This window comes from Triturus cristatus, chromosome 7, assembly GCF_964204655.1.
Source record: "Triturus cristatus chromosome 7, aTriCri1.1, whole genome shotgun sequence".
Lineage (NCBI taxonomy): Eukaryota > Metazoa > Chordata > Amphibia > Caudata > Salamandridae > Triturus > Triturus cristatus.
The window spans coordinates 583,186,646-583,202,426 of NC_140590.1; the positions used below are offsets into that span (position 1 = coordinate 583,186,646).

Below are 15,781 nucleotides of genomic sequence, written 5' to 3' on the forward strand. Positions count from 1 at the left end.
CTCTAAAACCTATGATGTTTGGTTTCAAACACCCTGTCTTAATAAATTCATACTGAAGCCCTCATTCTTGCTCATGGAGCGCTGCATGGATCGGGGCCACCCTATGTTAGTAGACGCTTTAGCTTCTACGAGCCCAGGAGACAACTGCGCTCAGCTGCGCAGCGTCTAGTAGTGGTTTCCCGCTTTCGCCTAACTCGAATGGAGGGTAGTGCACTATCCTTTAAGGCCGCAGAAGCCTGGAATGCCCTATATTTTGAATTGCGGAACATCCAAAACCTCAGGCAATTAAAGACTCTGCTTTTTAGTTAAGCTGGGCCACTTTCAGTTTCACTGCTTTTCAGTTGGCTTCCACGCCGGGACACTCTTGAGTAGCCATGCGCGATGCAGATGCCAAACACATAACATAGCATGCTAGTAATGGATTTATTAGAGCATGCACACAGAGGGCACCTTGGAGGTGCCCCTTGAAAACCTACCAGCCTCCTAGTGTGCTGGCTGACAGCTATCATCCAGTCTGCCACCACAGACATGTTTCTGACTCCCTGCAGGAGAGAGCCCGTGCTCTCTCAGGCCAGAAACAATGCCTGCTCCTGGAGGAAGGTGTTCACAAGTTCTCCTGCAGGATAGCTAGTGAATCTGCATACCAATATCAGGAACTTCAAAGCCCCTGTCGCCTTTGATATTTGACCCTGGCATCCCCCAGACCTGGGAAATGCCACCTCCAGCCCTGAGGACCATTTGGCACCAGGACAGTTGGGAATTTAACTATGCAAGGAGCCATGGTGCAGTACCGGGCCACTCACACCCCTAAAGTGGCCTTCCTGATGTGCTCAACAAAAGAAGGGTTTCTCCATTTTGATTCTGGTGCTCGGAATTCTGGGACTGGGTTATGCCCACTCCCCCAGAGGAAGTGGTCATATGTAGTGAGCCCAAGGGTAAGTAGCCCATTGGCTACTACCCTTCACTCCCCTAAATTCAGTATTTAGGTGGCCCCCTTCACCAGAAATTCAGATTCGACTGACTGAAGAAAGAAGAGGACAAAGAGGAGCCAAAGAAGCAAGAACTGCTGGACTACTGATGGACTTTGACTCCTAACCCTTCTGGCCTGCCTGCTCCTGTCCCGACAATCTCGACATTCCAACTTGCCTGCAACTGTCCAGCCTCCAAAAGCCTCTGAGTGCCTCCAGCACATTGCCAAGTCATTAGCATCTCCCTTGAAGCAGAGGAGACACTTCACTCAATCCTGCAGGCACCTACCAGAACATCTGGCTCACTGTTCTGCAGACCACCAGGTCCACCAATGGAGCAGGCGCCCAGGAGGAGGTCTTCATACTCCAAGAGGTCAGATCCGATTCCCCGCCAAGTGAAAAAGACGCCTGGACCAACCAGAGTTGCCCTGCACCAATACCCGGGGTACCTCACCCCTTGCAACAACTAAAGCTTGTTTGAGTCCAATCCGGACTCCAACACCGCAAAGACCGAGCAGCCGATGAGTGACCTCCAGCACTGCAGAGGCCAGTAACTAGAGTGGCCCAGCTGTCCTGATTTGTCCCCCTTTGCAGGTCCATCCGAGAACCATGGGTGCCTTTGATGGACGGGCACCAGCCAACCAAAACCCTCTGCACCTGAGCTCCCTGACCCGGGTCCATGACCATCAAAGGTGCTCCCCTGCTCCAAGACCCCCCACAAACAGAGCCCCCTATTGGGAGCTCCCAGACTTGCCCCAAGTACCCCCTCTGAAGCCTATTTCTAGGTGGCGCCCCGTTTTTCCTATGGTGTAGTGCGCAAGACTACCAACCTGTCCAGCTTCTCTGCACCAGGACACCCAGAGCAGGTAAACTCGAACTGCTGGTGGTACTTTGGACATTGATTCCCTAGCACCTAAGTCCTAAAGGGGGTCTAAAGATTTGTTTGCAAATACTTGTATGCAGTATATGTTTCTTTCTCCATAGGGAAGCATTGCTGTGTGAAAACGCAATTTAGTGAACATTTTTACTTACCTGCAAAAACTGATTAACTGAAAAGTACTCTATGTACCCAATTATGAAGTTCTTGATGTTAAAGTAAATCTAAAAATACTTATTTTTCTAAAATTGGTTTAGAGTTTCTTCTTGAGTATGTTTCTCATTTATTGACTACTGCTCGCCCACACTACCACAAAAGAGAGCATTTGGAATTATTGATTTAAGCCCTTTGAACCAATAAGGGGTTTCTGGATTTCTATATAGTATGCTTCATTTTGGTATACTGCATAAAAAGCCAGCTTCCTGCAATCGGTTCCTAAAAGGACTTATTCCTCTCTTGGCTGCTTCACCCTTTATTGTGCCTCAGTGGGTCCTGAATCCAGTGTTGACTTTCTTACTATGTGCTCCTTTTGAGCCTCTCCATAATTGTCCCCTCAGGCTTCTGACGATTAAAACATTCTTCCTTGTAGCTATTACATTTGCCCTTACATTAAGTGAGCTGCAGGCCTCGTCATCTATGCTGCCTTACTCATCAGTCTATCCTGACAGACTGGTGCTTCGAACAAGGGCCTCCTGTCTACCGAAAGTGGTTATCTCATTTCACGCAGGCCAATCATCACACTTCCTTCCTTGTACGCTCCTCCACACCCCTCTAAAGTAAGCCTGGGCAAAGCACTACGCTACGCTCGCGTAGTTTGCGAAGCTTGCGCTACTTTGCACTACGCAAATTGCACGTAGCACAGTGCAAACAAGCGTAGCATAGTGCAGCGGTCACCGCATATCACCGCTAGCAAGCAAATTGACATCCCGGCGAGACTTTTTCCTCATTCGCGATCAGCAACATCAAGTTGCCGATCGCGAGCATGGAAAATAAATCTCCCGGCGAGCTTCTCAACGCGGGGAGGTCAGGTTTCTAATTGCGAAGTGCACTTCGTGTAGCTACGCGTACCGCTACTTCGCAAACTACGCCCAGGGTTACTCTAAAGAAGAGGAGCAATCCACCGTCTGGACCCAAAGACCGTTGCTGTTCTTCCTTGACCGCACACTTGAGTTCTGGATGAACGACCAACTCTTTTCTTGGGATATGTTGGTGCAAAGAAGGGCCAAGCTGTGCAGAAGTGGACCATCTCCAGATGGGTCGTGCTCTGCATTGAATTCTGCTACGCATTAGCCAAAAAGCAACCTCCAGAAGGTTTGCAAGCTCATTCCACCAGAGCTAAAGCTGCCACCACTGCGTTAGTTGCAAAGTTCCAGTCTTGCACATCTGTCAAGCAGCAACGTGGACTTCCTGTGCAAGTCCACCAAACATTACTGCTTGGACAGTCTGGTCTGTATGGATGGGCACTTTGTGTTGAATCCTGCAGCACTTCCTTGTTTGAAATTGGTCCGTAGATCCACCACCGGGGATGGTAGTGGTTGGGTATCTTTTAAAAGGTAAGGCATCTGCATCAAAAGTCTCTATCAGATAACCAAATTACTTACCTTCGGTAATGCCTAATGTGGTAGCGACTTTGGACCTGAATTAGATCATGGCAGATGGGTTACTTCGTCACAGCGGTGATGGATATCCCATCTGGTGAATATAAATCCCATTTTATCCAATAGGTTTTATATTTTGCCAGATGGTATGTTTTTTTTGTTGTTTTTATTAATTGTATTAATAAGTAGTTGCAAAAGCATACAATGCTCAAAAAGAAAACAAAGAAACAAAATGCCAGGTTACAAGTCATAGCCCCTAGTTATACAGCCCAATGCATAGTGTTCATTTAAAATACAATCAGTGCAATTCCTCTCGAATAACAATTCATGCTTATACAATAGAATGTGTTTGAAGATAATCAACCAGATACTTCTAATAGTCCCTTGGTTTGGCTCCTGTGGGTAACTCTTCCTCATATGTGTTGAGGGTATCTTTACAATAGGCCATATCTTTAAACCAATGTTCGGTTCTCGGGATATCTCTACTGCCCCAGCACAACGAGATTCTACGTTTAGCCAATAACAGTGCTATCATACAGAATTTCCGTTTAGTGGATGTCACATTCTCGACTAGGCCCAGTAGACAAGACCGGATCGAACAGGGAATAATGACACCCAACATCCCCCTAAGGAACTTAATAATCTCAGTCCAGTAATCATGAACAGCAGCACAGTACCATGCTAAATGTATCAAATCCGCTGTATCCACTCCACATCTTTGGCATCGTGCATCTGGGTGAAGCCCATACTTGTGCAATTGCGCAGGGGTATGATATGTTTGGTGCAAATATTTATAATGAATCATACGCAAATTGCCGTTCGGTGTGAGCATGCTAGTGGTGATGCAACAGATAGCCCAGTCCTCCTCTATGAAAGGAGCGTCAAGTATGCTATTCCATCTCGCCAATGCTTTGTGAGTAGAGTCATTAATATCGCCTTGAAGTTGTGCATACAATCGTGTCACCATATGGGTGTTACTGGGTGTAGTGAGAATCATTTGCAAGGTATTAAGCCGTGGAGGTTCACTCGGGTAAGTAGGATACAGCTTACGAATGGCAGCTTGTAGTCTATGATAGGTGAATTGAAAAAGTAATGGCTGATTACTGACGTAATCTAATTCTAACGGCTAAACAAAGGATCCATTAGCATAGAGATTACCCATTGTAACTATACCCACCTTGCGCAATAAGTCTATGCCAACTTTTTCTTGGGTAACTGACAATTCTGGATGAAAATGTAGAGGTCGCGCTGGGGCGTATAGTGGTAACTTACTGGCTAATTTTCCCATCTGTTGCCAAGCAGCATTTGTGGTATCGATGGTGTTAATAGCATGAGGGTGTTGACGGGGTCGCTGATACGGTAATATAGCAGACAATGGAATGGGATGCGCATCTCTGTCTTCGACGGCTACATGGGGCGTATACGGAATTGGATGATACCAAAGATGTGCGTATTGCGCTTGAGCACATAAATAATAGAGGAGGAAATCTGGGACTTTAAAAGGTAAAGTCAAGGCTCATAACTCAATACGCGTTTGTTTACCTGCCCATATGAGCCGATTCACTACAGAAGATATTTTTTGGAAGACCGCTTTCGGTGGGGTGATAGGAATATTATTAAAGAGGTAAAGGAGTTTAGGTAACACAACCATCTTGACAATGGCATTTCGGTCTGCCAGTGACAGGGGTAGCTGTGTCCACCGCTCCACCCTTTCCTCAATCTGACTAAGTGTTGTCCCGTAGTTCACACAAATGACTACTTCAGGATCACGATGATACCAAACACCGAGATATTTGACGGGATCTGTGTGCCATTCTAGGGGGAAATCTGCCTGATGTGGATGTGTGGCGTCTGTCAACGGGATAATAAGAGATTTAGTCTAATTAATTTGTAATCCAGAATGGTGACCAAACTTAATATACTCTCTCAAAAGCGGGGATACATTTGTAGCTGGATTTTTAACATAGAGCACCATATCATCTGCATATAGTGAGATGATGATTGGCCTTTGTAAGAACTGAAGAGCTGCATAGTTATTACCTTGCCGTATCTTGCAAGCCAACGGCGCGAGGGCAATGGCAAACAATAAGGGGGATAATGGACAACCTTGCCGCGTTCCTCATTCAATCTGGATAGCATCAGAGACATATTTATTAACGCTTATGCGCGCTGTGGGTTGTGTGTATAATATCTGAATCCATCGCAGAAAGATCGGGGGGAATCGCATCCTTTGTAGTATGGTGTGCAGGTACATCCATTCGATCGAATCGAATGCTTTTGCTGCATCCAAAAGGACCACAGCTGCTTGCAAGTCTGGAGCTAAATAGTGTGAAAGAGCAAACAGTGTTCGAGTATTGTGGGTTGTAGAGCGACCCGGGATAAAACCGGATTGATCAGGTAGTATAAGATTATTCATTAAGGGTTGGAGTCGCTGGGCTAGTAGTTTAGCTAAAGTTTTGGTGTCAGTATTTATTAAAGACAGTGGACGGTATGATTCACAGTTCTCTAGATCCTTATTTGATTTCAGTAGGGCAATGAGCATGGCTTCCCGCAGTGTCGGGGGGGAGAATCCGCTTACTATGGGCGTACCCATACATTGCTACTAAATGAGGTGCAAGTATATCTATAAATGTTTTAGAAAATTCACTGGTAAAGCCGTCTGGTCCCGGCGCTTTACCATTGGGCAGTGACTTGACTATCTTAGTTACTTCTTCTACAGTTATCGGCTGTGACAAATACTCCCTTGTTATGTGTGGCTGTGTCACGTGATGCATATAACTGGCCGTACGTTTCCATAAACATTTGCAACATGCCCTTCATATCATAATGAATTGCGCCACTATCGTCTTTTATCGAGATTACCGTATGTGTCTTATGTCCGGTGCAAATTTTACTTGCTAATGCATGACTGGGTCTACCCCCTTCCCCATATACCCGCGCAATGTGATGTTTCAAAATATATTTGAGTTCCTCTTCTGCGAACTCTTGGTACTCTGTCATGACCAATCTGATTTCACCAAGGATAGAGGTGTCGTGAGCTTGTTCGTACTCCCGCTCTAGAGCGCCCAGTCTAGCTTCCCGCTGCGCGAGATGAGTACGTATATCCTTGAGAATGCCTGCACTCGTGCTAATACATACTCCGCGTATAGTAGCTTTAAAAGCTTCCCACAAGAGACTGGGATCGTCCGTGGAGGTCTCATTATACTCAAAATACTCAATAATAGCTTGTTCTATAGTGTTAGTGTATAAGGAGTCCATTAGAGCCTTGGCATTAAATCGCCATATGTATGGCAGTGGTATAATAGTGGAGCATTTCCAAAGTTAACAGCACTGGTTTATGATCGGAGAGGGTCTTTGGCAAATGCTGCATATGACGAGTCCAACAAAGGACCTCCTCCATTCCCAGCCAGTAATCAATTCGGGACCAAATATTATGGACCATGGAGTTATATGTGGCTTCCCGTTAATGAGGGTAGCGTGTCCTCCAAATGTCCACTAGTTTAGATTCTGCCATGATGTTTAGTAGTGTAGCCACTGCTTGCCTATGGGGCTCCCTAGATTAGTCCGACCTGTCTAAATGCACGTTTAGTGATAAATTAAGATCTCCACCCCACAACAGGGAGATACCTGGATATGCCTCCAGCTTACGCCAAAGTGATTTATAGAAACCCGGATCATCCACGTTTGGGCCATACTTATTCACTAAACCTATATGGTGACCTCTGAGGCATCCTATGACTATAAGAAACCGACCTAGCTCGTCCACTATTGTGTGCTCCACATGGAATTGTGTACCTTTTTTCACTAAAATTATCGCCCCCCTGGATTATGAGGAAGTCAGAACCGTCTCCGCCCATCGACTACCAATAGTACATTTAGTGGACGGGGCCAGGTGAGACTCCTGTAATAGTGCTATATGTACATGTAATCTATCTAAATATGCAAAGATCTGGCGTATCTTTTTCGGATTATTTAATCCTCGCACATTCCAGGACAGCAAGTTGAAATGAGGGGATTGCAGTCTATCTGTCATCCTTATTGTGAGCCATAGTTACAACATGTTAGAACATATTATGCATATCAGGCCCATCTATCATATAAAGCAGCAACATAAAGGTGAGTGTATGACTATAAGGGATCTGCAAGGTGGTAGCATAAGACTGTTGAAGTAACCTGTAAAACCTGGAACATTCCCTTTGCCCCCACCCCCTTTGGTATCCCAAACACACCAAAGACAATCCCATTTCAACACACGCAGCATATCTAAAACCATAGTTGGGGAGCTCCCTCTTGGGGGGCATCCGCCGAGGACTCGCAACAACATCCACCATGGTGGATGTGGCCGGGGAGTATACGGTTACTTTGGGTGGATATGATAGCATGTGAGCCATGGCCAATACATCAACAAGCAAATACAAAAAAACACAGTATCTATGTGATACAGTCTAAGACTGTGAATTGCAGGTATCCAAGTTCCCGCCTGCCCCTCCCACAATGGGTGTTGAGTTTCAATGGGGTAACCCACAAAAACTACACGACCTGGGTCAGTATTACAGTACAATATAACAATGGTCGTGGTAGTAATTTTTCAAAAACAATAATTAGAAAAGCGCAATCCACACTATACAGTTGTTTGATGCCTTAATACAATTTAATAGTATCTCTAACAAATGGCATTCAAATTCAAAGCATTTCATGTATGGCAACACAGTTGCTCCAATACGTTGTGATGCAAAAGTATTTACAGTGCTCTAAGAAAGAGGGAAAAGGGGTGGGTAGCAGGTGGTGGATAAGTGAGTGAGGGACAGGGAAAGGATGTTGTGACATATATACATAATTTGCACATAGTATAGGACCTTTCCGGCCTAACATAGGTCATCTGTTCCTGGATCAACACACAGCTCTAATGAACATAGGTAACTTTTAAGATTTTGTTGTTCGAGTTTGTGTGGAAGTTTGGGCTGTCTACGTTTCGACCCCGCTGGAATGTCAGTGTGAAAGCACCCCAGCTACAGCACCGTCACCCTGCTTCAAGGGCAATACTCAGAGGAACAGGCAAACTCACGGTTTATCCCAAACCGCACTGTGTAGGCTTCACGGCCACTGAGATCCCGCTGCCGCCATCTTAAGATCGCCAATCAGACTCCTCGCTGCACCACCGAACAAGCTTTTTTTCTCGCCACAAAGCTGGTTTTTAAGTAGTTAGATGCGCTCCCGTTGTAGCGCAGATGTTCCGATGCATGAGTACATATCTTTTAAGTAGTAGGTTACAGCTATATAGGTGCTGTTGATGTCATGTCCAGCACGGCCAACGCTGACGACGCCACCTATCGGGGTGCAGGGGTACTACTTATGAAAAATCTTATTTATCCAGTCTGACACCTGGGAAATTCAAAAGGAAAGGAATCTGCGGCTTGATATAGTCTCTATCAGATAGGGTGTTACCGAAGGTAAGTAACGTTTTCATTATTACCAGACCGACCTATAACTTCACTTTAACCTTTTAACAGAAATATTATTCAAAATGTTGATAAGCATTATTGCTTCATACTTCTTCAAAATATTTTTTATGCAGATGGACAGTGGGATTTGACAAACTATCACCTTTTAGACTTGGGTCGCCCTCATCATTCAATACGATGTATGGCAGTTGTGCATGATAAAGTCTGGTGTGGCTACAGGAACAAGATTTATATTGTGCAACCAAAGGCCATGAAAATAGAGGCAAGTTTGTTCAGATGTTTAAAAGTACAATTTGTAATATTTAATTGCATTTTCTGTAGATTTGACAGATAAAAGGTAATTGAAAGAGTATCCCGTATCGAACGACATTCCGCAATTTCAAACTTAATATGATATTTATAATCTGTCTTTACTCAGTGTGTATTATACCACCGTTTTGCCATGGATTAAGGCGTTACAGTGCATGTTTAAATGATATCTTATTCAAGTTAGACTTGTTTAAAGAAACATGTGGCATACAAATAATAGTAGATGTCAATGACAATTAGTTCGGGCCAGATGTACGTGGCACTGGTCACAATTTTCAACCAGTATTTTTGCTTATAGTGTGCTATTTTGCAAACCGATCTATGTACTAATAGGTCGATTTGCAAAACACTGATTCCTGTGGGTTTGACCTACCTTATGAATATTAATGCGGTAGCTTGCAAATAGTGACCCATTAGGAATTGCAGGTCAGCTGATCACCATGTCAGTGATGTATTTAAATAAAGCATTTTTTTAAGGAAAATGGGCAGTATTTAAAGGAAAATGGGATGTGTTAAAAAGATATGAAAATGTTACTAAGATTTTAAAGAGTTTACAGGGGTCCATGGGACCTGGGACCACTGCCTACTCTTTAAAATATGTTTTTTCTACATTCGCTAATGGGAAGTAGTCCCCATGGTAACCCCTTTCCATATATGAATGAATTTCCACTTCTTTTCAATAGTCAATAAATTATTAATGTTTTGTTGTAGGGATAATGTCTTCCAGCTCAGTGACCCCTTTTTCATTGCAGTTTGAAGGCGTGTTATTAAGTGATGAATTGTTATGACATCAAATGCATGTTTCTGGCATGTGTTTTTATCCTGTAAATGTATAATGAATATCTCTGTTGAGCAAGCCCAATCAAAAACACATTGTGATAATTTACTAACTATTTCGCTTAGAAATTATTCCAGCAATGTCATCAATCTTATGATGGTTTCCCTCCATAATTCTATTATTTTAATCACTTGCTCTTAGGCTTCTTTCTTTTAGTTTTAGGTTCTAAAACACATACAGGACAGTTTCCATTTTAGATATAGTTTCCATTTTAGTTAGCCTGTCCAGCTTTTTTACCTTCTGCCCCGAATCCATCCTAGACAATGGAGGCTGCCATTTTTCCTCAAATTATGCAGAGTCATCAACATGTCTCACTTTGACGCAGATGTCATTTGTGCCTATCTTTCCAAGAATTGTGAAAGTGTCAAGTCATTCAGATATAGAGATCAATAAACCCCCCAAGTGCGACATCAGTCTGTGACAGGAACCTTTTTCAAGGCCATATAACACCCACAGCCAAAATAGTGTTGTCTGAATTGACATCCTCTCACCTTATATGTCCATAAGAAAACGTCCATGATGCACATAATCTATGTCTGACATTCCTCAAGTTATGTCTGAAAGTCCAATCTCTGATAAGATTCATTATATAAGGACTGTCTGTGAACACTAAGTAAGGAGAGACTCTTCACCCAGGTCGCGAACGCAGATCCAGATGAGCATGGCATGGCACCAGATTCTATCACAACCGAAAGAGCCTTAAGCAAGACTCCCTGAAGCTCTGCAGAGCATTTCATTCTTCCTTCACAAACTGGTGCCTGGGCTCCGTTCTCCTATAGCCTCAATCTCCAAGCTCTTGATCTTGTGCTTGAAATAGCTGACAAGTTATTTCAAATAGGCACCAAATCCTTTTGTCCAGGTATGGGCTCGACCTCCGAAACTCAGGGCTTATTATTTGTTCATCTGCTAGAACTAGTATAGCGGTTAGAAATAGCACAGTGCTATAAATTGTGATGTTGCGTTTTTTCCTTTTTTCACGGTTATTGAAAAGCTTAGCTGCTTTTATAATTGTTGGAAAGTGTCCCTTTTGACATGGTTACCCCCAACATTTTGCCTGGTATCTGATGCAACTTGACAGAGTGTGCTGAGTTCCTGCTAACCAGGTCCCCAACACCAATGTTCTTTCCCTAAATGGTGTGATTGTTCCACAATTAGCACCCCCTTAGGAACCTTGTAAGTCTTTAGTAAGTGGTGCCCCTGGTACGTAGGACCACAGAACTAAGGAGTGTCACCAAGATCATGCAAACTGCCATTGCAGCCTACATGTCTTGGTGCACAAAAAAAACTAAGAATCTGCATGGCGCATACCTCTGTGCACCATGCCAGCAAAGCACTGCATGTGGTATAGGTAAGTCTCCCCTGCAACAGGGCTTACAGCCCAAAAGCAGGGCACACTATAGCCTTGTTTGGACATATCCTAAAAACAGTTAGTTATAGATTCCTTACCTTAGAATTACCCCCAGGTGTCAGACTAGATCCAGAAGGTTTTTCGTCAGCAGTACCCCTGCGCGTCGGAATGTGGCGTGGTCGACTCCGCGTTCGTCGTCCTCGTCGCGGTCACCGGGATGATGTTGTGGTAGCTGTATAGACGCCGCCCTCGCGTGCTGACGTCGGTTCTTTCTTTTTCCGTGCCAGCAAGCGCAGATCAGGAGAGAGCGGTACCTCCAGTCACTTTTTGACTGACTTTTTTCTCGACTTTTGTTGAATTTGTTTGAGTCCATCGACTCCTGGTACACGAGGGATGCCCGGATTCAAGGCCTGCGTTTCCTGTGACCGACTGATATCGGTGACGGACCCGCACCGCGTGTGCCTCTATTGCCTAGAGCGCTACCACGACCCCAAGTCATGCTCCGACTGCCGTACCATGGCCCTGAAGTGTTCGTGGGAGCGGTCCGGAAAGTTACTTGAAGCCCGGCAGTCGGCTCCACGTCGCTCGAGGTCCCGGTCGCGGAGGAGGTCGGGGAGCCAACACCATTCTACGTCTAAGTCTTCGCACTCTGGGTCAGGTAAGTCGAAGCACAAAAAGAAGTCGAAGAAGCATCGTTGCTCTTCGACTTGTTGGCCGACACGATGAGGGATGCCGGTGGTGCCCCTCCCGCGGCTCTGCGTGCAGAGCCCACTGGATCGACTTCGGGTTTCCCTCCCTTTCCGGGACCCGGTGCGACTTTGGAGTTTCTTCGAACCAATGCACGCCATCTTTGGGCAGCCCAACTCCGCCGGCGCTCTTTTGGGACTCGCGGACTCAGCTGGGGGCCTGGCCTGGATCCGGATCTGTGCCGGTCGACCCTGTTACGCCTCCCCGGCACTGATTCCACCAGCACAACGTCCGCAACCTGGGTCGGCTGTGTCCCCAGCCGACGTCGGCCTCCACCTCGAGGTAGACACGGAGTCGGACAGACGCCGGATCCGACGCCGATGGGTACTTTTGTTACCCTGTTCTACCCTGGCTCTTTGAGACCAGATTGGCAGCCAGAGGAGGGTAAGGAGGACTGGGAGGGTTCCGGGGACCCTTTAACCAACCGGTTGACTTCTGAGCAGGACTGGAGAGAGGACCTAGGGGAAGCCAGTGGTCTGGATACCTCACCAGACCTTGGCATGTTGTCTCCTCCTACCATGGCTACGGAGGCAGGAGCGCCATATGCAGTGGTGTTACGTAGGGCGTCCAAAGCTCTCCGCCTCGAGCTACCTACGGTGGCAGTCAGGACTAACCCGCTGACAGAGGTCCTTCAACCAGCAGCGAGCTCTTCGGAGCCCCTGCTGCCATTTAATGAAGCCCTTTTGGGAACCTGGTCCAGGCCAAACACAGGGGCTCCTGTGGACAGGATGATTGCCCAACGCCACTGCCCGGACCCAGGCTACCCACTTTCCTCTCCCAACACCCCACCTCTGAGAACTTGGTGGTCCCAGCCTCTACTTCCGAAGGCGCATTCCCTAATGCACCACACGATAGGGAATCCAAAAAGCTGGACCACCATGGGAAGAAAATGTTTTCTTCCGCCAGCTTGGGACTGCGGTCGGTAAACACTACATGTCTGTTGGGCCGTTACACCCACTCTGCGTGGGATACGGTAGCACGGGTGCTGCCCCAGTGCCAGGAGGAGGCCTGAGCCATGCTCTCCCGTGCAGTTGCCGAGGGGAGAGACGCAGCGAAGTTTACCATCTGCTGTGGGCTGGATACCGCCGACACACTAGGCAGGACGATTTCCACGTCAGTAGCCCTTCGATGCTACGCCTGGTTGCGTTCGACTAGTTTTTCCGGGGATGTCCAATCAACTCTGATGGACATGCCCTTTGATGTCCGTCGCACACAACGCGCTGGAGCGCTTTAAGGACTCTGGCTACGGCCAGGTCCTTGGGCCTCTCCACCACCCGCCATGCGCAGTCTGCCTTTCGTGGCTACGGAAGGGGTGCCCTGCCATGTCCCACCCACGGACACAGGCCGGCGCAAGCTGTTCAACCTCTGCACGGCTCCGTGGTTCTGGGGGCCAGCGGGCGGGTCAGTCCACCACAGCCCCATCTGCAGTAGCCTCCAAACCCTCCTAGTCCTACCTTTCAGGGCCACCAAACGCCAGTGGACATCAGGATTCACCATCAACTCCCCCACAGGGGCAACCATCACGTCGAACAGGTGGGTTTTGCAAATAGTCCGAAGGGGCTACTCCCTCCCCTCCAAAACTGCTCCTCCATCCTTGCCACCTCAGTACCATAGCATGTTGGAGGATTATCTGGCCCTTCTCCAACAGGAAGTTTCAGCACTCTTAGCTAAGGGAGCCATTGAGCGCGTTCCTGTCCCAGAATTAGGTCGTGCTTGCTATTCCCACTACTTTCTGCTGCCCAAGAAGGACAAAGGCCTGCGTCCTATCTTGGATCTCAGGAATGTCAACCGCTTCCTCCGGAAGGAGAAGTTCAACATTTTGGCGCTTGCTCAGGTTCTGGACACGACACAGTTTCGGGTTTATCCTCCCAAACAGCGAGTCCTGGATATTCGGGCTACGAGTCAGATTTTTTAGCCTCTATCCCGCGTTTCGGTCTGGATGACCATCCGGCTGCTGGGTCTGATGGCCTCCTGCATCCTGCTGGTGGACCATGCCAGATGGCATATGCGGGCTCTGCAGTGGGACCTGGAGTTCCAGTGGGCACAACATCATGGGAATCTGTCCGATTGCATGAAGATCTCGGAGGGCACTGCACACCAATTGCAGTGGTAGCTAACGAACCAGGATTGGGTCAAAGGCAGATCCCTCTCCCTTCCTCAACCAGAGTTCACAGTGGTGACCAGCACATCACTTCTGGAATGGGGTGGCCACATGGGGGAGGCGGAGATCAGAGGCCTCTGGTCTCCGGCGGAGTCTGGGCTCCACATCAACCTTGTGGAACTTCGGGCGATTCGTCTTGCACTCAAAGCATTCCTTCCCTCTGTCCGGGGAGGAGTAGTGCAGATGTTCACAGACAACACCACCTCCATGTGGTACTGCAACAAACAAGAAGGGCTGGGGTCGTGGACCCTTTGTCAGGAGGCCCTTCGCCTTTGGACATGGCTGGAACATCAGGGCATATCCTTGGTGGTTCAACACCTGGCAGGTTCCCTGAACGCCAGGGCGGACAAACTCCGCTTCAGGTGCATGATGGATCACGAATTACGTCTTCACTCGGAGGTGGTGCAAGGTCTCTTTCAGCAGTGGGGAGAACCTTGGTTAGAGCTATTCACCACTGAAGAGAACGCGCAATGTTAGCAGTTCTATGCGTTGGAATTTCCAAGTCGGAACTCGCTAGGCAACGCTTTTCATCACGAGTGGAGTTGCGGTCTTCTATACGCCTTTCCATCTATACCACTTCTGCCCAGATTGCTGAATAAGATCAAGCGCGACCGGGCCCAAGCCATTCTTGTGGCTCCGGATTGGGCACGAAGAGTCTGGTATCCCGAGCTGCTCAACATGGCCATCGATCCTCCGATCCGACTGCCTCTTCGGGAGGATCTTCTGTCGCAGCAGCAGGGGACGGCACTCGGTCTGAACCTGTCTAGCCTCCACCTCCTTGCGTGGAGATTGAGTGGCGGCAGTTAACATCGTTTGACCTGCCTCCCCAAAGTCTGCGATGTTATCTTGGCAGCCAGGCGTCCCTCCACTAAGATGGTATACGCCTGCCGATGGAACAAATTTGTGGCATGTTGCACAGCAAAGGCTGTGGATCCCTTTTCTGCCCCTCTTTCTGAGGTTCTCTTGTTCCTCTTTTCTTTGGCCCAGCGGGGCTCTGCTCTGGGCACTCTTGAGAGCGACCTCTCAGCCATTTCAGCCTTCCTTAGGCTTCCTGATCAGCCTTCTCTTTTCAAATCCCCTGTTGTAAATAGATTCCTTATGGGCATTACTAATCTTTTTCCTCCTGTTCCCTTCCTAATGCCCCAGTTGGGCTTGAACTTGGTTCTTACCTGTCCTATGTGTGCTCCCTTTGAGCCACTACATAACTGTCCTCTAAGGCTTCTCACTTTAAAAACTGCCTTTCTAGTGCCCATCACCTCTGCACTCAGGGTGAGTGAGCTACAAGCTCTTTCTTCCAAGCCTCCCTTTCTGGCTGTCCATCCAAACAAGGTAGTCCTAGAACTAGTCATTCCTTTCTTCCAAAGGTGGTTACTTCTTTCCACATTGGCCAAACCCTCACTTTGCCCACCGTCTTTCCACCACCACATCCTTCGAAAGAGGAAGAGAGGCTCCACCGTCTGGATCCAAAACCTG

General features: G+C 47.3%; 1 protein-coding gene across 3 annotated transcripts in view; it reads left to right on the forward strand.

Annotated features, from left to right (window-relative positions):
* The window catches only part of SPAG9 (sperm associated antigen 9), a 1,633,747-nt gene that overhangs the window by 1,422,187 nt on the left and 195,779 nt on the right, over positions 1–15,781 (forward strand). For all 3 annotated transcript variants that reach the window (XM_085617154.1, XM_085617155.1, XM_085617156.1), the window contains one exon: positions 9,019–9,167. In XM_085617154.1, the coding sequence (XP_085473280.1) occupies positions 9,019–9,167 (149 nt within the window). The remainder of the gene's footprint in view (positions 1–9,018; positions 9,168–15,781) is intronic.